The sequence below is a fragment of the Lithobates pipiens genome, unplaced genomic scaffold (assembly GCF_037356315.1).
Source record: "Lithobates pipiens isolate NorthernLeopardFrog02 unplaced genomic scaffold, aLitPip1_a1.2 Scaffold_28, whole genome shotgun sequence".
Classification (NCBI taxonomy): domain Eukaryota; kingdom Metazoa; phylum Chordata; class Amphibia; order Anura; family Ranidae; genus Lithobates; species Lithobates pipiens.
In genome coordinates, this window is record NW_027507789.1 from 208,529,663 (window position 1) to 208,551,328 (window position 21,666).

At 42.7% G+C, this 21,666-nt stretch overlaps 1 protein-coding gene across 1 annotated transcript; it reads right to left on the reverse strand.

Annotated features, from left to right (window-relative positions):
* Positions 1-1,267: 1,267 nt before the first annotated feature.
* On the reverse strand, positions 1,268-18,104 carry LOC143936078 (tumor protein D54-like). Its single transcript, XM_077460404.1, has 5 exons — positions 18,049-18,104; positions 12,890-12,916; positions 10,457-10,501; positions 7,676-7,724; positions 1,268-6,505 (listed from the first exon to the last, which is right to left on the reverse strand). Exons 1-5 carry the CDS (start codon positions 18,087-18,089, stop codon positions 6,419-6,421), a joined length of 249 nt encoding a protein of 82 aa, XP_077316530.1. The 5' UTR covers positions 18,090-18,104; the 3' UTR covers positions 1,268-6,418.
* Positions 18,105-21,666: the final 3,562 nt, after the last annotated feature.

Genomic DNA, 21,666 nt, shown 5'->3' on the forward strand with positions numbered 1-21,666 from the left:
GTCTTGTCCCAGACTAGGATGCTCACTCACATATGATGCAATCACATCAATCCTGGACACCTTTTTTCGTTCCTGGCTGTGCTTATAAACATCTGACACAGCGGCGGTGTGTCCCTAAGGGCGCACGGGCACCGCCCACTCTCTCCTGCCACCCTCTCTAGCACCCATAGGCATTGCCTGAATCTAACTTTGGCCGCTGCTGCCTCCCCCTATTCAGGGGCCCGGCCCCTTTTCGGGCGCAAGGCATCTGAAATACAGCGGCGAGGGGGGGCGTTTTTGAAGCACCTGATTAGAGCAATAGGCTCTAATAGGCGTCCAAAAAGGTGACCTGAGAGCGCCACTCAGTTGTGTTAGAAAAGCCAATGAGAACTTTTTTCAGAGTTTTTATGTATTTTGTTGTCAGCACCCAGCTTGACAAGTTTCAATTTGATAATTGAAAGATGAAAAAATGTAAAGGCCAACCACCCCGCCCCCCCCCCCCATGTTCATGACAAAAACGTCATAAACGTCAAAGGGAGTGTGAAAGCAGGAGGGCTTTCACACTGGAGCGGTGCGTTGGCAGGACGGTAAAAAAAAGTCCTGCCAGCGGCATCTTTGGAGCGGTGTTTGAAATCAATGGGACAGTGCGTCTATACTGCCGGCAAAGCGATTTGCAAACGGTTTTAACCCTTTTTCAGCCTCTAGTGGGGGTAAAACAGCCCCGCTAGTGGCCAAATACCACTGCTAAAAATAGTGGCGCTTTGCCTCCGACGCCCGCACTGCCCCAGTGTGAAAGGGGCCTAATGGCTGTGTGTTGAGTTATTTTGAGGGGGCAGCAAATTTACATTGTTATACAAGCTGTACACTCACTACTTTACATTGTAGACAAGTGTCATTTCTTCAGTGTTGTCACATGAAAAGATAGAAGAAAATATTTACAAAAATGTGAGGGGTGTACTGACTTTTGTGAGATAATGTATGTAAATTGCCCTGGTCTGCAAAGCTGGCCAATAGATGGTTCAAATCGCGGCCGGGTTCAGCAGGGACCATGTATTGGCAGGCAGATTGTGCCCAAGCTGATTGAACAACTTGGGTACAACCAGCCTGTCTGATATTTCATGCAATTATTGCCTAGCAATAAGCACTGTGTTCTCCTAGCAGGAAAGAAAATCGCACCATCTATGTCAGGCTTAAGGGTTATACAGAGATGAGCGCTGAAGTGGTTTAAATCAATTTTACACATATAAATCACCATCCACCCCAAGAAAAGACCACAGACAACAAAAACTTACTAGTAAATGCTTTATTGACATAGCTCTGCATCCAACGGTAACATAGGGTGAGAGCAAGAGAAAGCCCTGGGTCCTGCCCTCTTATGGGAGGGGGGAGGGGGAGGCAGTATACAGAGCTGCAGCAAGCCCAGCAGCCTTCCTTCTTGCATGCAGGACCCGGATAACATTTCTGAAAAACCTCAGCCACTCCTCTATGCTGCAGCGGGGCAGAAAGAGGAAGGCCCCCCCCTAGTGGACACAACAGGAACTTGCAGATGGCAGGACAGTTTGAATGCTTTGGTTATATGTGTCACAGTGATAAATTGAAAACGGCACAGCAACAACTAATAATGCAGACAACAGACTTTATGCGGACAAAAGTGGAACTCTTGCAAACTTTTTCTTTCCGCTAGCAGATCAAACCAATCTACTAATATACACACCTATTGACCCAGTCATCTGAATTATCACTAAATAGCAGCAATCTCTCCCTTCAAGCAAGAAAATGCCGCTCAATCTCGCTACATAAGCTCTAAAGGGCACCCGCCAACACAGCAGACCCAACCGTTTTGTGGAGTAGAAGTGTCCTCTGTTATGGACGATGGGTGACCTGTGAGACTTTGGTTAATGAAAAACTCCCAGCATGCTTGGGGTTCCTCATCATCTTTGGTGATTGGCCACACAATATTAAGATCAACCAACCCAGACCAACCAACATTTATGAAAATAAGGGCTAAACTACAAGTACAATTTGAATCTGAGAGATTTATCCTCTTGATGACAAAACATCTCATTGAGCTAGAGATATGCAGATTTAACATTTCAGCCCAACACTAACCATGCTAAAAAAAATATCCCTTCTCACCACCTAACCTGTGTGAAAAAACAGAAACTGTACACTTACCTATTTTTTAGTCCTCCCAGACACGTGAACCCACAGCTCTGGTGTCAGTGAGCGGTGGCTGCAGGGGAGAGGAGGAAGCGCCAACAAAGGTTGGAATATGGAAGCCTACGAGTGACGTTATGGCTATTGTTGAGCACTCCCTCCTCTCCCCTGCAGCTGCTACCCACTGACATAACCAGGCCAGACGAAAAATACACTTTTTTTTTTTTTACAGGGGATGAGCAGGATAGGTAGCAGAAGGGGGAGGGTACATTAATAAATATAGTGTTAGGCTGGACATCCACTTTACCCATGCTACTAAATCACTAGGAGCAGCAACTGATCACTAAACAGATAACAAATGGCTCCCTATGGTGTAAACTATACATGTAAGCACACGGCAGCAGATTACCATCACACAACTGAGCAATATTGGTTCTTTTTTTTACATTTTTCTTGCACTTGCTGGGTATTCTTTTCAATGTGATTTACTAAAACGTACTGAACGAGATGAAGCGCTGCTGACTTCCACCATTCATGTGGTAGCAAAAAAATATTTTTTTCTTTGCACTTTTTCAAAATTAAATAGACAAAAGGGATCTTTCCCTTAGACCCCTTTCAAACTGGAGGCGTTTTTCAGGCTCTACAGCGCTACAAATAGCACCTGCTTAGTGCCTGAAAAAAGCCTCAGCTGCAAACCCAGTGTGAAAGCCCGAGTGTTTTCACATTGGGGCGCTGCGCTGGCAGGGCGTCCCAAAAGTCCTGCCAGCAGCTTCTTTGCAGCGGTTGAGGAGCGGTGAATACACCGTTCCTGCCCATTGAAAACAATGGGGAAGCGCCGCCATACCGCCGACAAAGCCCCGCTGCAGCAGTGTTTTGCGGGTGGATTTGACCCCTCTTCGGCCGCTAGAGGGGGGGTTTATTCCAAATAGCATTGCTAAAGTGATGGGATAATAAGCGCTGCTTTACTGCTGACGTCAGGGTGGCTCAGTGTGAAAGGGGTCTAAGTGTACTGAATGAGATGAAGTGTTGCTGACTAGCATCATTCAATCAAGTGGTAGCAAAAATACGTTTGTTTTTTTCTAATAATTCTTTGCACTTGTTGGGTATTCTTTTTAGAGAAAAGAGGAATCTACTGAATGAGATGAAGTGTTGCTGACTAACATTTAATCACATGGTAGCAAAAATATGCTTTTTTTTTGTTCTCTTTTTCTTCTAACTTTTCTTTTCACTTGCTGGGTATTCTTTTCAAAGTATAGGTAAAAGTAAAGGGATCTTTCCGTAATGGCCCCGTACACACAATATGAATATCGTACGACAGATCTTACGACTTTTTTTTACTTAATAGTCGCAAGTAGAAATTGAATAGGTTACTAAAGTCAGGTAAATTCTCGTACAACAGAAAAAAATAAAATAATCGGAACTGATGTCATGTGTTGTAATGTATTTGTATTGTATTTTTTGACGACAACTGTACTGACTAAACGAAAATCTGGCATCGTACAAGGAAAGTTTTTGTGCTTGTCCAATCGAATAATATCAGATGGATTGTGATCGGCTCTCGAAAGCTCTGGACCAACAATCCGATTATCGCATTGAAAGCAGTATTTTTTGTCTGATTTCCGGGTCGTGTGTATGGGCCATTAGTGTGCTGAATGAGATGAAGCGCTCCTGCTTTAACATCATTCAATCACGAAGTAAAAAAAATAGAAAAAAAAAAAATTGCAAAAAATAAAAGATTTTTCTAAAATCTTCCTTGAAATTGCTGGGTATTATTTTCAAAGTGATTTACTAAAGGGAAAAAAACAAAGGGAATCTCCCTTAGCGTACTGAACGAGGTGAAGCACTGCTGACTTCCATCATTTAAATCATGTGGTAGGTTTTTCTTCTTATTTTCCTTGCACTTGTTGGGTATTCTTTTCTATGTAAATTTTCACCACATTCACCAAGCTAAGGGAAATTCCTTGCAAAGCAAACACCCTATTTTCCTTTGGTAAATCAACCTCTCATGTGCAAATGATCACAAGAGGCTGCTGCATATTACTTGTATAGCTTACTTCATAGTGAGCAATTGCTACTACTAGCAATACAGTGCTAGTGATTTAGCAGGAATGAGCTACTAAACATCCCCTGAGCATCTCTAGCCTGATGAGGTGATGGCATGAAAGTGGTTAAAATCTCTTAGGCCCCTTTCACACGAGTCGGATCCGCTCAGCAGAGTCCACCAGCCCAGTGAGAGATCGATCCGTTGATCTCCGCTAAGCCGGTGGATGACAGGTCCGTCTCCGCTCACTGTGCAGGGAGGGACCTGTCAGAGTCCCTCTTATTTCTATGGGGAGATCGGACGAAAACAGACAGCACTGTCCATTTTATCAGATCTCATCCGATCCAATAAGATTGACGGCGAACGCAACGCCATACGTCTGTTTTAAGCGGATCGGATGACAGCGGGTGTCAGCAGACACATCTCCGCTGTCACCCGCCTGCCCATAGGAGTCAATGGGTGGCCCGCTCGGATCCGCAGGTTTTCACACTTATCGTGTGAAAGGGGCCATAGAAGCAAGAGATTTAAATTGCCATGTAGCTCCATCCTAAATGAGCATATGCAAACAGCCATGAGGAACAGCAATGATGGGACACCAAGGACAAAGCAACCAACCACATTTTGAACAACTGTAGTCAGACCCCTGCCAAAAAAATAAATTAAAAAAATTAATTGGCTGCTTCAATAGACTGCATTATGCATGGCTGAATGGACTAGGCCCATGTGCCATTCAAGGTACCCGAGCCAACTGTCAAGTTGTACTTTTACCCCACAAAACGGCTCCCATATATTTTAGATGACAGGTGCCAATGTAAAAATGAAAAAAAAAAGCGACGGAAATGGTACACGCATCTCACAAGCGAAGGCATAGTTTACATGAGCCACAGACAAGGTTGGCGTGATACATTTCTATATATATACACGTTTTTATATATTGTATTTGAATCGCTTCTCTTTGCATTGTTCTGCTCAGGGTCGCAGAGCAGTTCAAGTATCGGAGAGAGGGAGCGAGAAGCCTTTTTTTTTTTTTCTGTAAGCGGGCGCGTTTATTTCGCATTCTAAAGTTTCCTGCGAGGACACGAGACATTCTCGAAGCGCTCGGAAGCGAAGTGCAGAAAGTCGCATAAACTAGGAACCCCCACCAAAAAAAAAAAAAAGAAAACCGACACGGGTTAGAAGACGGAGGAATCGGGAGCAATGCAGAGTCTGCTCTTTAACTGGAGTGACTAAAACCAGAAATATGCCCATTTGCGCCTCTCCAGCGACCACAAACCAGGGGTTGATTTTACTAAAACTGGAGAGTGCAAAATCTGGCACAGCTCTGCATAGTAACCAGATTCCAGGTTTTGTCACTGAACAAGCTGATTGGCTACCAGGCACAGCACGGCACCAGATTTTGCATTCTCCGGTTTTAGTAAATCAAACCCACAGTGTAGACTGCAGAAACCACAGAGCTGGCAATCTCTGGTACATATATTTTATAGATCTTTTTTATTCAATCTATAGTGTTCTACATCCATAACCTAAATCTATTGTGAAATTAGAGGCAGCTCTGGGGGAGAGGGGGAGGGGGAATTAACAAAAGGTAACCTGCAACACCCTTTGAGGCTTCATATCAGAGATGTCTGAGTAAAGTCCTTCACTGCGTATTTGCTTTGGGCAACTGAGCTACTGAAGAAATCATTATGGCATCTTCCATGCTTTCTCATGACAGGTCTCCTTTAACAGGGAAGATAGATGACAGCCATACGCCCAGAATAACTGAAAGAGTTCCCTCTAGAGGCTGTGATTATATTTACACCTTCTGACTCAGGCAGCGTCCCCTGTGCTTATAACACAACTATCTCCGGGGACAACACTTTACTCTTTTGTTGCAAATGCAATAAAAAAAAAAAAAAAACACCACACTGAGTTCATTCCTTCACTTCCCAGTATCGCAATCAAGAACCACCATCACCAGCAGGAAATCCCTCCCCCTTTTCCCAAACAGGAAGGACAATGAGTGCGTCTCGGCCTATAGTCTCCAGTTTCGAAAAGGGGGAAGTCTTAAAAGGGAATGTTCAAATTTTGGAAATCGCGGGACATGACAAACTTGTAGGAAGGGAGGAAATTAGTGTTTTGTTTTTGATATATATATATTTTTTTTTTGGCAGCCCAGCTGAGCTGTGAGATGATGATGTTGTTACAAGACAAGAAAGGGGAAACAAAAATTAAAAAGGAAGAGGGGATGAGGAGGGAGGTCTAGAATGGGGCGGAATCCTGTGACTTGTCCGGTGAGTGTAATCTCTGGCTTCCATTCTCTTCATTGCTGTCGGTTGAGCCCCTGGGCTGCAGAGAACAAAAAAAGAAAAAAAAAAAAGCAATCAATCATTTCTCCATATATACTGAAAGGGGGAACATTTGTAAGGTTCTCATATACCAGTCATACAAGTATACTGCAGCAGATACTAATTTTATAGCCGCTGTGGCACTGGAAGGGGTGGGGGCTTCATTAAGCTTCAAATGTTTAAAGTGACATGGAATCTTAAAGCGGAGTTCCACCCCAAAAAAAATGGAACTTCTGCTTTTTGGATTCCTCCCCCCCTCAGGTGTCACATTTGGCACCTTTCATGGGGGAGGGGGGAGCAGATACCTGTCTAATACAGGTATTTTACTCCCACTACCAGGCATAGATAGCCGAGCCACCCACGGGTATCTACGCCACTTCCAGCGTCTTCTCCCCCCCTATGTGTTTGTTTGCTTCTGCAAGCGAGCATGTGGGGTGCTTGAAAATAAATTTTTTATTGTTCATTTTACTTTCATTTTTCTATTTTGACACTTTCTTTTTTTGGATCTTTTTTATTACTATTACAAGGAATGTAAACATTCCTTGTAATAGGAATAGTGCATGACAGGTCCTCTTTACATTGAGATTTCGGGGTCAATAAGTCCCCACATCTCACCTCTAGGCTGGGAAGCCTAAAAACAAAACAAAAAAAAATGTCAGCTTCCTAGCCGAGGTGGTGGCAAAATTGAAATGCAGAGGAGGGGCGTTTCATCATAACATCGCGACCAGCCTCCGAACGATCAATGAGACTCCGGGGACCATCTGGCCCGTCGGTCATCTGGGGCCGGTTGGTTCCTTATCCGGTTCGTCAATGGCAGGGACGAGTTGGGAGAAGCACCGGAGGGTGGCGGGTGGAGTCCAAAATCCGTGGCACAGGATAAGTACTAACCCCATTTTTTTTGCAGGAAGTCCTTTTTAAATTTATTTTTTTTGTCAGGGTCAACAAAAAAAATGAAAAAAAGACTTCCTGCAAAAAACTGGGTTATTATTTATCCTGTGCCACGGATTTTGGCACCTTGCTAGCTGAACCATGTTAAGCATCCATGTCAAATGCCTGGTCCCCCACCCCCACCACACACTGTTCACATTTTCATCTATTAAATTATAAGCAAAACCTTTTCCGTAAGCGGTCTGGTCTCTTAGCCTTTGAACGCAGCAGATCATTGTCTTACCTTTACACCCACTACACGCTCTTCGAAGGATTTGAAGGTGGCGGAGTTCCTAAGGATAAAATATAATTCTGTTGAAGGATTTACTGATTCAATTAGCCAGTTATTGCAATGGTGAGGACCCCCCCCCCCCCCCCCCACCACCACCACAATCATGCACAATTACAGAAAAAGGAATAAAAATACAATTTCAGCTAATACCTAACTAGTCTTAAAAATGCTCCCTCTCCTTACCTAATTAAAGCCCGCTCCGGTGATGCGATTCCATGTGTCAGTCACTGGCGGCTGCAAGGGAAGGGAGAGAGTGCTTGACATTGGCCGGGAATGCCTGGGGGGGGCGGTAATGACCCATTGTCGGTGCTCCCTCCTTTCCCTGGCAGCCACTGCTGGCTGACAAAAAGGAGCCGGATCACATGATCGGATTGGAGCTTTCCCGAAAATAGGAATATATATGTATATAAAAAATTTAATATATATATATATATATATATATATATATATATATATATATATATATATATAGATAGATATAGAGAGAGAGAGAGAGACAGAGACATACACATTGTGTGTGTGTATATCTCAAAAAAATAAATAAATAAATAAATATTATATATATCTCAATAAAAATATATATTGAGATATGGATATATATATATTGATATAGACACATACATACATATAAAAATGTGTCTAATCTCTCTATATTTTATATATATATATATATATAAAATCTCTCTCTCTCTACATAGATATATATTTTTTTTTTATTGAGAATATATATATATATATATATATATATATTTTTTTTTTTTTTTTTTTAGATGGATTTATATTATGTATATCAGTCAGTCTGCATGGGTGTTAGGAGGGTGGAGAGAACATTTTTATAACTAGTTAGGTTTTAGTTGGAATTTTACTTGGGACACTTAGAGGGATATTTAAGAAGACAGCAACCCAGAGCAGCCATATTTGTTCACTGGTGGCAAAAAAATAAACAATAATTTGCATATTGCACATCGGAGCCATTCTACAGCGAGTATACATGGGCTGTTCTTGCTTTGCTCTTGTCCCTCCATACAAGCCAATATATATGCATGACAAGTCCATGGTAAGCGCACTTCAGTCAGCCCCATGTAGACCTATGTGCCTTCAAAAAGTACACCTGTCAGCTGAAGAGATAATCGGCTGATACATATCCCCAAATACTTAACAAAAAAGTTAGGATGTGTTCTAACCCAACCCACAAAATGGCTGACACTCCTGCAGAGAGTGCGCGTGCATGAAACAATTATTATTCAACAAAAGCGGAAGGAACTTTCCCAGCAAAAGGAAAAACAAAAAAACCATGCAACTTTCCCAACAAGACTGCGTGATGTCATGGGACTTTCTACAAGAAAAAAAAAAATAAAATAAAAAATAAGTGGGTTTGGGACTGTAAATGAGGTAGATCTCTCATGGCTAAAAGAGGAGTCAATGTAACAAGACATGTTTTATTAATTAAAAACACATGATATAGCAATAGGAGTACATACATAGTAAATAAAGCATAACAATCGCATATTATTGACCAGATATTCATAAAACAATCGTAGCAACTTGGAGAGGATATATTGAGGTATGGGACAATCCGATATCCGGACACCTCCGATACCTCAATATATCATCTCCAAGTTGCTATGATTGTTTTATGAATATCTGGTCAATAATATGCGATTGGTATGCTTATTTACTATGTATGTACTCCTATTGCTATGTCAGGTCTTGTTACATTGACTCATCTTTTAGACATGATACATCTACCTCATTCACAGTCCCAAACCCTCCATTTCTTGCCTATAGATAGGGATGGAGCTGTGAGATCCCACACACCTTGTTTAAAGTCCCAAACCCTCTATTTCTTGCACACACCTCGTTTAAAGTCCCCCCCCCCCCCCCCCCTTTGTTTCATGGGACTTTCTAATAGAAGAGTATGAGGTAACATTGCCAGATCGATTTTGACCAATTACATGACTTCCTCTTAGGCCAGGGACAATTTATCAAACTGTTTATTTAGGAACTGGCCAACTTCCTTCAAACTTCCCCATCAGATTAAAAAACTCTCATTCCAGTGCATGTCTGAATAAAAGAGGTGCCAGCGGGGCAACAAAGACCATCCTTATTTTTATACATTTTAGCGTAGGCTTGAATGTGACTGGAGCTTGTGGGCAACCAAGACGGTCCTTATTTCAGACACTGCGATAAATGGTGTCTGTTGTGTTCAATGTGGATTATGTAGTAGACGGGATCGCTTCGTGTTTTGCCCTAAAATTCGGCAACTGCCGAAAACGCAAAATGCCGCTGGGGCTGCTTCTAACCTGCTTTGCATGCCAACAGATCTCAAGGGGACTTGCTGCAGCAACAGAAAAATGCAAAGCAGGACAGGCGCAGCCTCACAGCGACTATGTACACCACACAAGTAATGTAAATGGAAAGCTGCAATCAAAGGGATTATCAAAGGGAAGTCAAAATCAGAAAAGCAAAAGGCCGACTACACGAGTCCTTGCTCTATCTGCAGATCAAACAGTGCATCCAGCATTCACGCTGAACAGAACCACTGGAAGTACAGAGGAGGAAACACAGAAACAGGGTTTGTAAATTTATGCAAAAATAAGATTATTCATATTAATCGGAGCACATTGATAGGGTTACCCAAAACATAGAACCTCATTTAATAGACGTTTTGATAGATTGTGAATGCAATATTGTTAGCATCTCAGTTCTATTAGTACAGGTAGTATACGTTACCTCATTGCAGGCATGCTTATGGAGTGACGGATTGAGTAACTGCTACTTGGAAGGCATGAGGGGGGCAGAAAGCAGAATTAGCAAGCAGAAAATACATGTGAACACGCTAACCACGCAGCCAGGATCTTCACAATTTAAAGGAATCGGCTAGCTAGGAAGGAGCAATTTTTTTTGCTCAGCCCAAATTATAACGTTCTCAGTGATGTCACTGGTCTCTAGTGAATGGATAGGCTGTATTCTCAGTGATGTCACTGGTCTCTAGTGAATGGATAGGCTGCATTCTCAGTGATGTCACCAGTCTCTAGCGAATGGATAGGCTGTATTCTCAGTGATGTCGCTGGTCTCTAGCGACTGGATAGGCTGTATTCTCAGTGATGTCACCAGTCTCTAGTGAATGGATAGGCTGCGTTCTTAGCGAGGTCACTGGTCTCTAGTGAACGGATAGACTATGTTAAGAGTAATGCAAATTGAAAAACTGCAATCTTGGCAATGCTGCAATTTTTTGGGGGCATGTGGGGAATGAATAAACTGTATTGTCAGTGAAGTCGTGGCTTAATACGCTACAGTCCTTATGATGTCACTGAACGCTAGTAAATAAATAGGTTGCATTTTCGGCAATGCTGTTGGTCTTTGGTAAATGGGCAAGTACAGTCATAAAATTGCTCCTTCACCAGCAAACACAGTCTTACTTCTAGTTCCTGATGTTTGCAATTTTACAAAGACATAACAAAAACTTTAATAAGGATATCACTGGCTGCATAGTAATAAGATAGAAATCAGACACATTACACTGCAACAAAACACAATCCACTACATACAAAAGGAGGAAGACAGATGCATGGACTGAAACCATCACCTTGTGTACACAAGACTGCGAAAGGAGGAAGAACCACATGAACCTTCTGATGGATACACAGAATTATTTATAGAGCCATGCAGAGAGCAGCGATAATGTGCAGACCCCCGGCCTACCAGATTCCACATATTGCCGATCGGTGGCACTGTGAACATTATCACTGCTCTTTTGCATGGTTTTGCTCCAACATGTACAACTATGTAATATGTTACATGAATGTGTAATGTTTCTGTAAAATAGAAATGATTCCTAAACTTTAAATGATCTTCTTGCCAACCTAGGAAATTTCAACTAAACCTATTAGGGGACAAACTACTCAACACGTAAATAAGATCAAAAGATTAAAAAATATAGACAGTTGAATGGGCATGTAAATCTTGACTTTTATTAAAGTCAAACTTGGCCCCACCCATTGCCAACATTCAAGCTTCTCTACTTGTCCTTTAATGTGTTCCCTTATAACACTGTCTATGTCCCAAACATTAAATGCTATGTTTAATTTCCTAAATAATTCTAAAAATGTCTGATAAAATAAAGAGAAGCAAAGTGACAGCTACAATTCACAACCTAACGGGACCCTTTCATCGGAATTCACACACACACAGATGTTGAACCAGGGACCGCAGCAGACTTAAGTCTGCCATAGACGGCTCAAATCTCAGTCAGTTCAGCAGGGACCAAGATTCATACCATGTATGGGCAGGCTAAATGTACCCAAGTCGATCAATCAACTTGGGCACAACCAGCCTGTTGGATTTTACATGCAACTATTGCTAGTGGCTGTTATAGCCGCTAACAACAATCGCTGTGTTCTCCCAATGGGAGAACACAGTGGCTCTATGGGAGGGTTTCCCCCCTCAATGCTGCCTGTGGCTGCAGGAAAAAAAAAATCTAATCGCACTGTCTATGGCTGGCTTAAATGTACTCTATATATTATTATTTATCAAAGATTAGATTATACATTATAGTCAAAATATTCTAGAGCCCTGATAAAGGAGGTAGGCACTGGAAGCACAAGGTCTTCTATATGGACTATTAAAATCATTTGATGCTCCAATTCCACAAATTTTGAGACACAGCCAGGGCCCTTCATATATAGGAAAGCCCTCTACGACAAAAAAGCCGCAACACCAGATCTGGACTGCCCTTTAATAGAAGGGTCCAGCATCCCACTACCTATTATTTTGTTAACTTATGAATGCAATCTTCTATAATTGAGAAAAAAAAAAAAAAAAAGAGAGAGACCACAGAATGTTCAACCAGCATGGGGCTACCACTTGTCAACCAGAGAATCCATATCCAGTAAACTGCTGGTGGCCAAAGCAACATGGCTGTACTCTTGTCAATTAGCTAAACCTACACTAGGTGGCAAAAGTGAGCTAATCTACACGGAATACCTATCTTCTGTATGTACACGAATAAGGGTGTGTGTGTGTGTGTGTGTGTGTGTGTGTGTGTGTGTGTGTGTGTGTGTGTGTGTGTGTGTGTGTGTGTGTGTGTGTGTGTGTGTGTGTGTGTGTGTGTGTGTGTATGTGTGTGGGATGAAGGACACAGAACAGAGGACCATCTCCTCTTACCTAAAAGACTGAGAGAAAGGGAGGGCCCTGTGAGGGAGAGGAAGGGTAGGCAGAGAGTCAGCACAGGCTGCAGAGCTTCCTTTAATAACTGCTTATCTGACATAAAGACAATGAAATTCCTCCCAGTCAGGCTTTTCATAACATACCAATCACTCAAACAGAATAGAAATTCAGAGAGGAGACAGAGAAAAACTAATCAAAGTGATCTCTAGGTGACCTAATAAGCTTTGTCGCACCTGATAAGAAAAACCTAGAACCGATCTCTTCTTAGATGATGCAATATACCCCGTGACAGAGCCTGTCTGAGAATGAGCAGCTGCTAGAGCTACAGCGTGCATACCGGAGGGTTCACACCTACTACTGTACACAGCACAGGTCCACCTCCCTCCAAGGACCTTTCCTCCACTTCCTTCTGCTGTCAACCGGAAAAGCCGCCCTGTTTAAGATATGAGCAGCTCATATTGCAGCTTACACCGGGCTAGGGCCTCTTTCCAATGATGCTCAGCGGTGTCACATGGGAGTGAGTCATGTGACCCGTGTCATGTGATCCTCCGTACCCAGAAGTACTGGGTATTTTTCTTACTACCTGTAGCTGACCAGAATGAAGGTGGGGAGTGAAGGAAAGGTTGGTATGAGCTGGGGCCCCTAATCAAAGCCATTGCTTTACCTGCATGGCAATGTGCAGATTTACTTTAACCAGTTGCAGACTCTGGACGTGCTACACATGCCCAAAAAAAAAAAAAAAAAAAAAAAGGGGGCGTGTGTAGAACGTCCAGTCCTTCTGCCATAACTTTGGAATGCTTTGTACCAGAACTTAAGTGTCATTTTAAACAGGACAAAATACAGAATAAAATGCACACCTTTTTATATGCAGCAATTATTAAAGTGGAACTCCAGTCATTTTTTTTCATCTTTCCATCTATTAAATCTTCTGCCCTTGTTGTTTTAACTTTGCACAGTAAAACTATTTTTTTCCGCCAGTAAATACCTTATAGAGCCCACTTCCTGTTTCTTGTCTGGTCATTAGCCTAACCCAGTGATGGTGAACCTTGGCACCCCAGATGTTTTGGAACTACATTTCCCATGATGCTCAACTACATTACACAGTGCACAAGCATCAAGGGAAATGTAGTTCCAAAACATTTGGGGTGCCAAGGTTCACCATCACTGGCCTAGGCCAATGATGGGGAACCTTGCCACCCCAGATGTTTTGTAACTACATTACCCATGATGCTCCACTACACTGCAGAGTGCATGAGCATCAAGGGAAATGTAGTTCCAAAACATCTGGGGTGCCAAGGTTCTCCATCACTGTGAACCTTGGCACCCCAGATGTCTTGGAACTACATTTCCCATAATGCTCAGCTACATTACAGAGCATCACGGGAAATGTAGTTTCAAAACATCTGGGGAGCCAAGGTTCACCATCACTGGCCTAGGCTAATGACCCGACAAGAAACAGGAAGTGGGCTCTATAAAGGTATTTACTGGCAGAAAAAAAATAGTTTTACTATTTCCCCATCACTGGTCTAGGCTTATGACATTATGCACAGCTCTCTCTCTCACTCGAGTTTGCCAGGAAGGGATGAGTCATAAGAGGGCCATTGAGAGATGCAGAGCTGTACCTCTGAGTGTCTGTGTAAATCCAAGAAATGAACAGGCAGCAGCTTCAGCTGCCCACAGTTAAAATGGCTGCAGCCAGACTTAGTGGAGGGAGATTTCTGCAGCATATTTGGCAAGGACAGAATCACAGTATAGATAAAATAATATGCAAAGGGGTTGGAGGGAAGCTTCAGAATGTCCAAGATGTTTTTATTACAAATTATGTGAGCAGAGTGCAGTTCCTTTTTAAGCAAATAAGTACATTTTTAAACTAACACTGCTCAAATAAAAAGAAAAGAAAAAGCGTGTTTTGTTTAGTCTGAAGGTTAATTGTCTAAGGATTGCGAAATAAAAAAAATTGTTATAAGAAAAATATTCATGAAAAAAAAAAGTCGTTTGTATTCAAAAGAATATATTTATTACGTTGTTATCTTACGTAATGACAAAGTTTTCACTGAATAAACAGATCGATAATCAGAAATTTAAAAATTGCTGCTCTCCAGAAAAGGGGTGGAAAGGTGTGAGAGGCGAGGTGGTTAAAAAGAGTACAAGTGCCCACTAAGGGTAAAGCCTATGGGAAATGTAGAACTTGTGATTTCTCCAAAGGATTAGTTATACATGTAAATGGTGTCACAGGTGTAACCCCCGATCTGTTGTGTGCCCCCCCATACTGTGTTCACCCAATGCCTGACAATTATTTCAATACAGCCATCTGCCTTTGAACAACTGTAGAGAAGCGTACAGAAAAAAAGAAAAAGAAAGAAATGTGCTAAAGAAAGAGAGAGAAGTTGTGGCATTTTCTCTTGTTGTACGATAGAAGTCATCCTCAGCTTCTGTTTAGGGCGTGTGCTTCTTGTTATTCCCAGGCAGATGAACAGGAGTAAGCCTAGGAAGAATACCCAACTTAAAGGAGGCTGGGCATGTAGAAGAGAAATCATCAGAGCTTTAAAGCCAAACTCCACACAACTTAAGAAACGACTCTTGTAGCGCCCCCTTTGCAAAGGGTAGGTGCTCATTTTTGCCCGGGGTACCAGAAAAAATGACTTTTTACGTACTTTAAAGAGATTGTAAACCCTCATGTTTTTTTTAGGATGCATTAAAGTGGGGTACCCCCTAAAAAAAAAAAATTAAAAGTCAGCAGCTACAAATACTGCAGCTGCTGGCTTTTAATAATTGGACACTTACCTGCCCCAGGGTCCAGCGATGCGGGGGAACGAAGCCCCCCCCTCGCCCCCCGCTCCGCTCCCGGCGCCGTCATGCATACTGTGGGCACCCGGCTGTGGCTTCACAGCCGGGCACCCACTGCGCATGCGCGAGCGGCGCAGGGCGCCGTGATACGCTGTACAGTCACCTGGAACACATGACAGGTCCCAGGTGAATGTGCGGCGTGAGGGGAAGTGATGTCACCAGCCCGGGCAATGAGGAAGGCAGATTACGAGGGACCCCCTAGCAACCGGTATTTAGAGGTGAGTAGAAAATGTTTTTTTTGCCAATTATTTTTTTTTTCTTTTTTTTACGAATTTTAAGCAGTTTTAATTTTTTGGTGGCAACACCACTTTAAGGTGAAAAAACGGATGACACTGCTAGAAGCCGGCTGAGCATGCTGGAAAAGCAGCAGCCGACCAGCGCGCTTAGCCAAAAGCAGAGAGTGCTGACTGGAGTGATCTGGTGGGGAGAATATAATAGCTCAGCAGGGGAGATCGGATTGTTAGCACAGCGGCTCCGACCGGCACGGTCAGTGGTGTGTATCAGACTTTATGCCTCACCCGCGCAGGCTTTACCCCTTGACCACACAGGCTTTAATCCTCGACCACGCAGGCTCCTTCTTCCCCCAAAACTTCTTCTTCGGGGGTCCAACCGGCAGCTGCGAGATTACACTAAAGCCTCATACACACGATAAGAACATCAGACGAATGTTTGCCCATTTTTTTTTTGCATGCTAGTCCCAGATCGAAAATCAATAGGTTACTAAGATTCTCGTATGAAAGAATACAACTTCGGAAGTGATGTATTGCATTGTATCCTTTCATTTCCGAGCATGTGTGGTCTTGGTCACATGACTTTTTTCGTATGAAAAAAAACCAAAAAAAAAACACACGACACAAATTACACGAAAATTGTTCAATCGAGAACATTTTTTGTGCTTGTCCCTTTGGATGTTTTCGCATGAAATGTCGTGATTGTTTCTTGAATGCTGTATGAATGATCAGGCCTGGGACAAGGGGTGGGCAGGAGGGACAGCTGCCCTGGGCATTGTGGTATCGTGTGAGGTTCGGGGGACACCACAAGGAGAATGGGAGAGAGGATTTTTTGGGAGGGGTAATTGATTGGGGGGCATTTGTGCTAGGATGGGGGATTGTGAGAGGGGAATTGGTGCTGGGAGGAGGGATTTGGTGTGGGGCAATGGTGCACAGAGGGGAAATTTGAGAGGTAGAGGATTTGTGCTAGGAATGGGTTGTTTTTTTGGGGGGTGGGGGGAAATAGCGCTGGGAGCATATGTGGAATGAGAGGATTTAAGCCAAGCATGCAGATTAGCGCTTGATTTGTTATGGGGGGGGGGGGTTTTGCTGACACAACACTCATACACCTTGGGGGGGGGGGGGGGGGGAGGGGGCACAATTCAGCATGTTCTACCTGGGCTCTAGATGACCATGTCCCAACACTCAACTCAAATTATCGGAAGAATGCCCCGAAAGCCGTATTTTTCGTCCGATCTTCTCATCGTGTGCACTATACATAAGGCTAGCTTCACCTGCGTGCAAATGATTCACGCTGTGGGTCCACCTCAGTTCCCGCATCTCCAACCACCCGCACAGAAAATCGCGTTGGCTGCATGCAGGTTCCATTAATCCTATAAATTCTGCAGATTTTTTGGATGGGATTTTTTTGGGCACCAAACACCAACAAAGGAATAACATCAATACATGAGTATATTGACTTATTTTTTTTCCCCCTTATTCTTTTGTTGGTGTTTGGTGCCCAAAAAAATCCCATCCAAGAAATTTGCAGAATGCATCATACTACTGGTGTCATACTATGTGGTGCCACGTGTTCTAAGCTTGCATGAACTATGCCTTAATGATGCACCGCACACATTGGAAAATCGCACCCGCATTGGGAACTGCCCTGCAATGTTCCTACGTGGGCCGCAGTTCCTAAAATGCTGCAGGGACCTTTTCAGGAGACACGGCAGACCATTCCAATGATTGGGCTACCATGCCCGTGCAAATCATGCCTCACTGAGCCCCGTGTGTGTGAACCTAGCTTTATAGAGAAATCCTGCATTGTAAGCGATGACGCCAAGGTCGTTCCCACAATCTGGAATGTCGGAGAGAGGTGGGAGCTAGGGGCAAAATTTCCTTTTTACTGGTACCCTAGGCAAAAAATAAGCATTTAACCCTCGCAGTTGGGGAAGCTTTTTTTTTTTTCAGCACCTCGGAGTTCAGCTTTAACTTTACCCCATGTCCTGAGCAGTGAAGGAACACAGTCTATCTGCGCTAAGAGAGCCTGTCTAAGAAAAGTGGATAGTTATCACAGGGCCACACAGGATCTCTTACCCTCCAAAAACCTCCAGAGGCAAAATAGCTGCCCGGACCATTGTGTGGCTGTTTAGAGTGTTAGTGATGGAAGAGATGAATGGTTAGATACATAACAAAAAAAACACAACATTAGGTGCAGAGATTTAGAAGCATTTGTACCCCAAGGCCCATTTCACACGAACGTTCCGTCTGTCCGTTTATCATCCATCGGTTTTTGGATGGGGAAATGCACAGCAATGCATGTCTATGTGCTAACGGATGTAAACAGATGCAAATCCTTTTACATTTGTTTCCATTCAGTTCCATTTTATTTTTAGAAACTATGTTTTTTTTAATTTTCCAAAAGTTACATAGGTTGAAAAGACACAAGTCCATCCAGTTCAACCAAAAAAAAAAAAAAAAAAAAAAATATATATTATATATATATATATATATATATATATATATATATATATATATAATAAAATAATAATAAAAAGTAATAAGTAATTTATTTATACGATTTTTCAAAAAAACAAGAAAAACAAAAAACAAAAACAAAAAAAAACACACACAACACACGCATATGGGAGTCCTCCCCAATTCTTACCAGGCCCTTTGGGTCTGTGTGAAATTTAAGAGGGGTTCCAAATCGAAAAGATAAAAATAAATTAGTGGGGTCCATACCAGGCCACATGCCCTTAATAAAGCACGGCAAAGCACCTTGCCCCCATGTTGATGAGAACAAGGCCTCCTCCTCACAACTGGGAATCCCCGGCTGACAACAGGGATGACACGACCAGTTTTCTGACAAAATGTTAAACCTGGCAGAATATCCTTCATGTGACGTGGAATCAGCCGTTACATAAAAGCACGCGCACCACGCCATCTGCACATGCGCAGTGCGGCATCGATGATGTCTGGACACTGCATGTCAAATTCAACCAACAGCCATGTTGCTACACCCGGCACTCGGCCGTACTGAGCCTGCAGCGGACATCTTTTTAATCCCACCCAAGTCTTGCACTTCACACTTATTTTTAGCACTAAACAGCTTATATAGTGAAATGCTGTATTTTCACACTCTTTTCATGTTGAATTTTAAAACCAGCTGTGTTCTGTCAGATTACCAAACTTGCTGCTTTTAAAATTAAACAAAACACTTCTAAAACACAGTATTTCACTATATAAGCTGAGTTTACTGTTAAAAATAAGTGCGGAATGCAAGACTTGGGTGGGTGTAAAAGGATGTCTGCTGCTGCCGCCTTCTGAGTGCAGGCGCGGTACGGCCGAGTGCGGGGTGTAGCAAGATGGCCGTCGGTTGACTAATTTGACAATCAGTGCCCTGACGTGAGCGATGTCGCACTGCGCATGTGCAGATGATGTGGCACGCATGCACAATGCGTGTTGTTTTTTGCAACAGCTGATTCCATGTCAAAGGAAGTGATGTGGTTTGATATTCTGCTGGGGTTTGACATTTTGTCAGAACACTGGCAGGAGGATGTAAAAACAGATAAATTGAACTGAATACAAATGTAACAACCGATTAAAAAATAAAAATAAAATGGTACTCAACGGATGACGTGCATGTGAAACGAGCCTTACAGAGCTTTTTCTGAACGCTTTCCTTAACAACTATGTCTGCCTTTGGTTTAAACCGATTTGTTTTTTTGCATAAATCAGGCAGATGTGTGTAAAGCTGAACACCAGGAAACCAGCAAAATGCACAGATGAAATACATAGGGGTCTATTCATAAATGTTTTCATACATGATTCACAAAACTTTACCCCAGAAAAATTTTCTAGCCCAATTCAACTGGAAGTAAAAAAAAAAAATGATAATCCTGGGTAAAAGTTATGTGAAGATAATGATAAAATTGACCTTGTACATGACAGCTGTTTTACCCAATTTGTATTTCTGCCTATCCAGGTCCGAATCACAATACATCCTCGTCTAGCAGGGCAGAAGACCCGATTTCTCTCTGCTGCACTTAGGCGACACATACAGCTTGCATTTGAACAGCTAGTCCTGGTTCACACTGATGCGATGTGGGAAACGCAGCTAATCCTGCGAGTCTCCGACACTGCATTGCAATTGCACGGCATCCATGCGATCTGCCGCGGGTGTCAACGTTAGATTAACAACTAGCGATGCACCAAAATGTTCGGCCACTGAAAATTATCGTCTGAAAAAAGGATTTTCAGCGTTGTGCTGAAAGGAAAAAAAAAATGCTTTAAAACCTCAGCGCAGGTGCATTGTTGTTGCGTTCTTGCTGCGTTTTCAATTGGGAGGTGCATTTTTGCTGCACTAAAAAATGCAGCAAGCAGGATTTATAACACCGCTTCAAAAAGGTGCCGATAAATTCGTATTCATTTATATTTATGATATTCAAAAGTCAAATATAATGCAGTTATTCATATATATTATTAATTTATTTATAACTGGCAATTTCGGTTTTCTGCCAAGTGCATTTTGAATTTTCTGTTTCATTTCGGTGCACCACTAATGACACTCTCCAAAACAGCTTGCGAAATGCATTGCGATTGCAACTCATGGCTGTTTACAGGTCCTGCACCATTTTGGTGTGGATGCGCTGCGTTTTGAGCCTTAAAAAAACAACAATAATGTATGGCTCAAATCGCACCACACAGACATCACATGTGATGTGCACAAGACATGTGGTGTCCAGCAAAGCACAAGTGTAAACCCAGGCTTAAAAGAAAAGCAGCAGACTGATACACTCATCTCTCTGCTCTCTCCTCCTTTCAGCAGGTCATACAAGCTATGCAGCACAACTAACTGACTGAAGCAAAATACCTGTGAAACAATCTTCCGATAGAAGCTACCCTGACTTGAAAACTGCATATTACTGAATAATTTCAACATCGTTCACAGAGAACGCGCCAGTAGTTTGGCAGAGAATGGCGGCTTCCATTTACCACCCAATGTTGGTGGTAAAAGAAATGCTGCACTAGCAATATGAGCAATTCAGAGTATAAAACCCAAAGTTTTGGACAAAGCGGGGGGGGGGGGGGGGGGGGGGGTCTATGTGTGCTGTTGCCATTGTTGTGTGAAAATATCAAACATTGCATATTCATGGTTAATGTTCATATTATCATGAATTGAGAATTTATATACAGTAGTACCTCGGATTACGAGCATAATCCGTTACAGAAGAATACTTGTAATCCAAAGCGAGTTTCGGGGGAACGCATTACCATGTTTGACCTGCAAATTCCATCTTTTTAATCATCTGCCACATCCTGTTATCTGCTGTAACCTGTTACATTCAACAAAGATCTCCATGGAAAAGAAAAATGTATTTGGTGAGTTCAGCTATCTGATAGACTGTCTGCGGTGACTGTATCTGCTTATACAGGCCGGGCATAGGAGTCTCAGCGAGGGATAAGTCCTTAATACAACAGTTGAAGTCAGAATAATGAGCCCACGGGAAATCCCCCCCCCCCCATTTACCCCTGAGGCATAAACTCTCAGATAGGGAGGGGAATTTTTCCCAACAAGGAGCTGTTCACAGCTCTTCACCTTTCACCCCTCAGTTTTAGCTGAGGTCAGGATAGTGAAAACTAATTGCTGATTGGTTGCAGGGGCTGAGCTAAACATGCAAAGCCCACATTACTGCTACAAGACTCAATCCC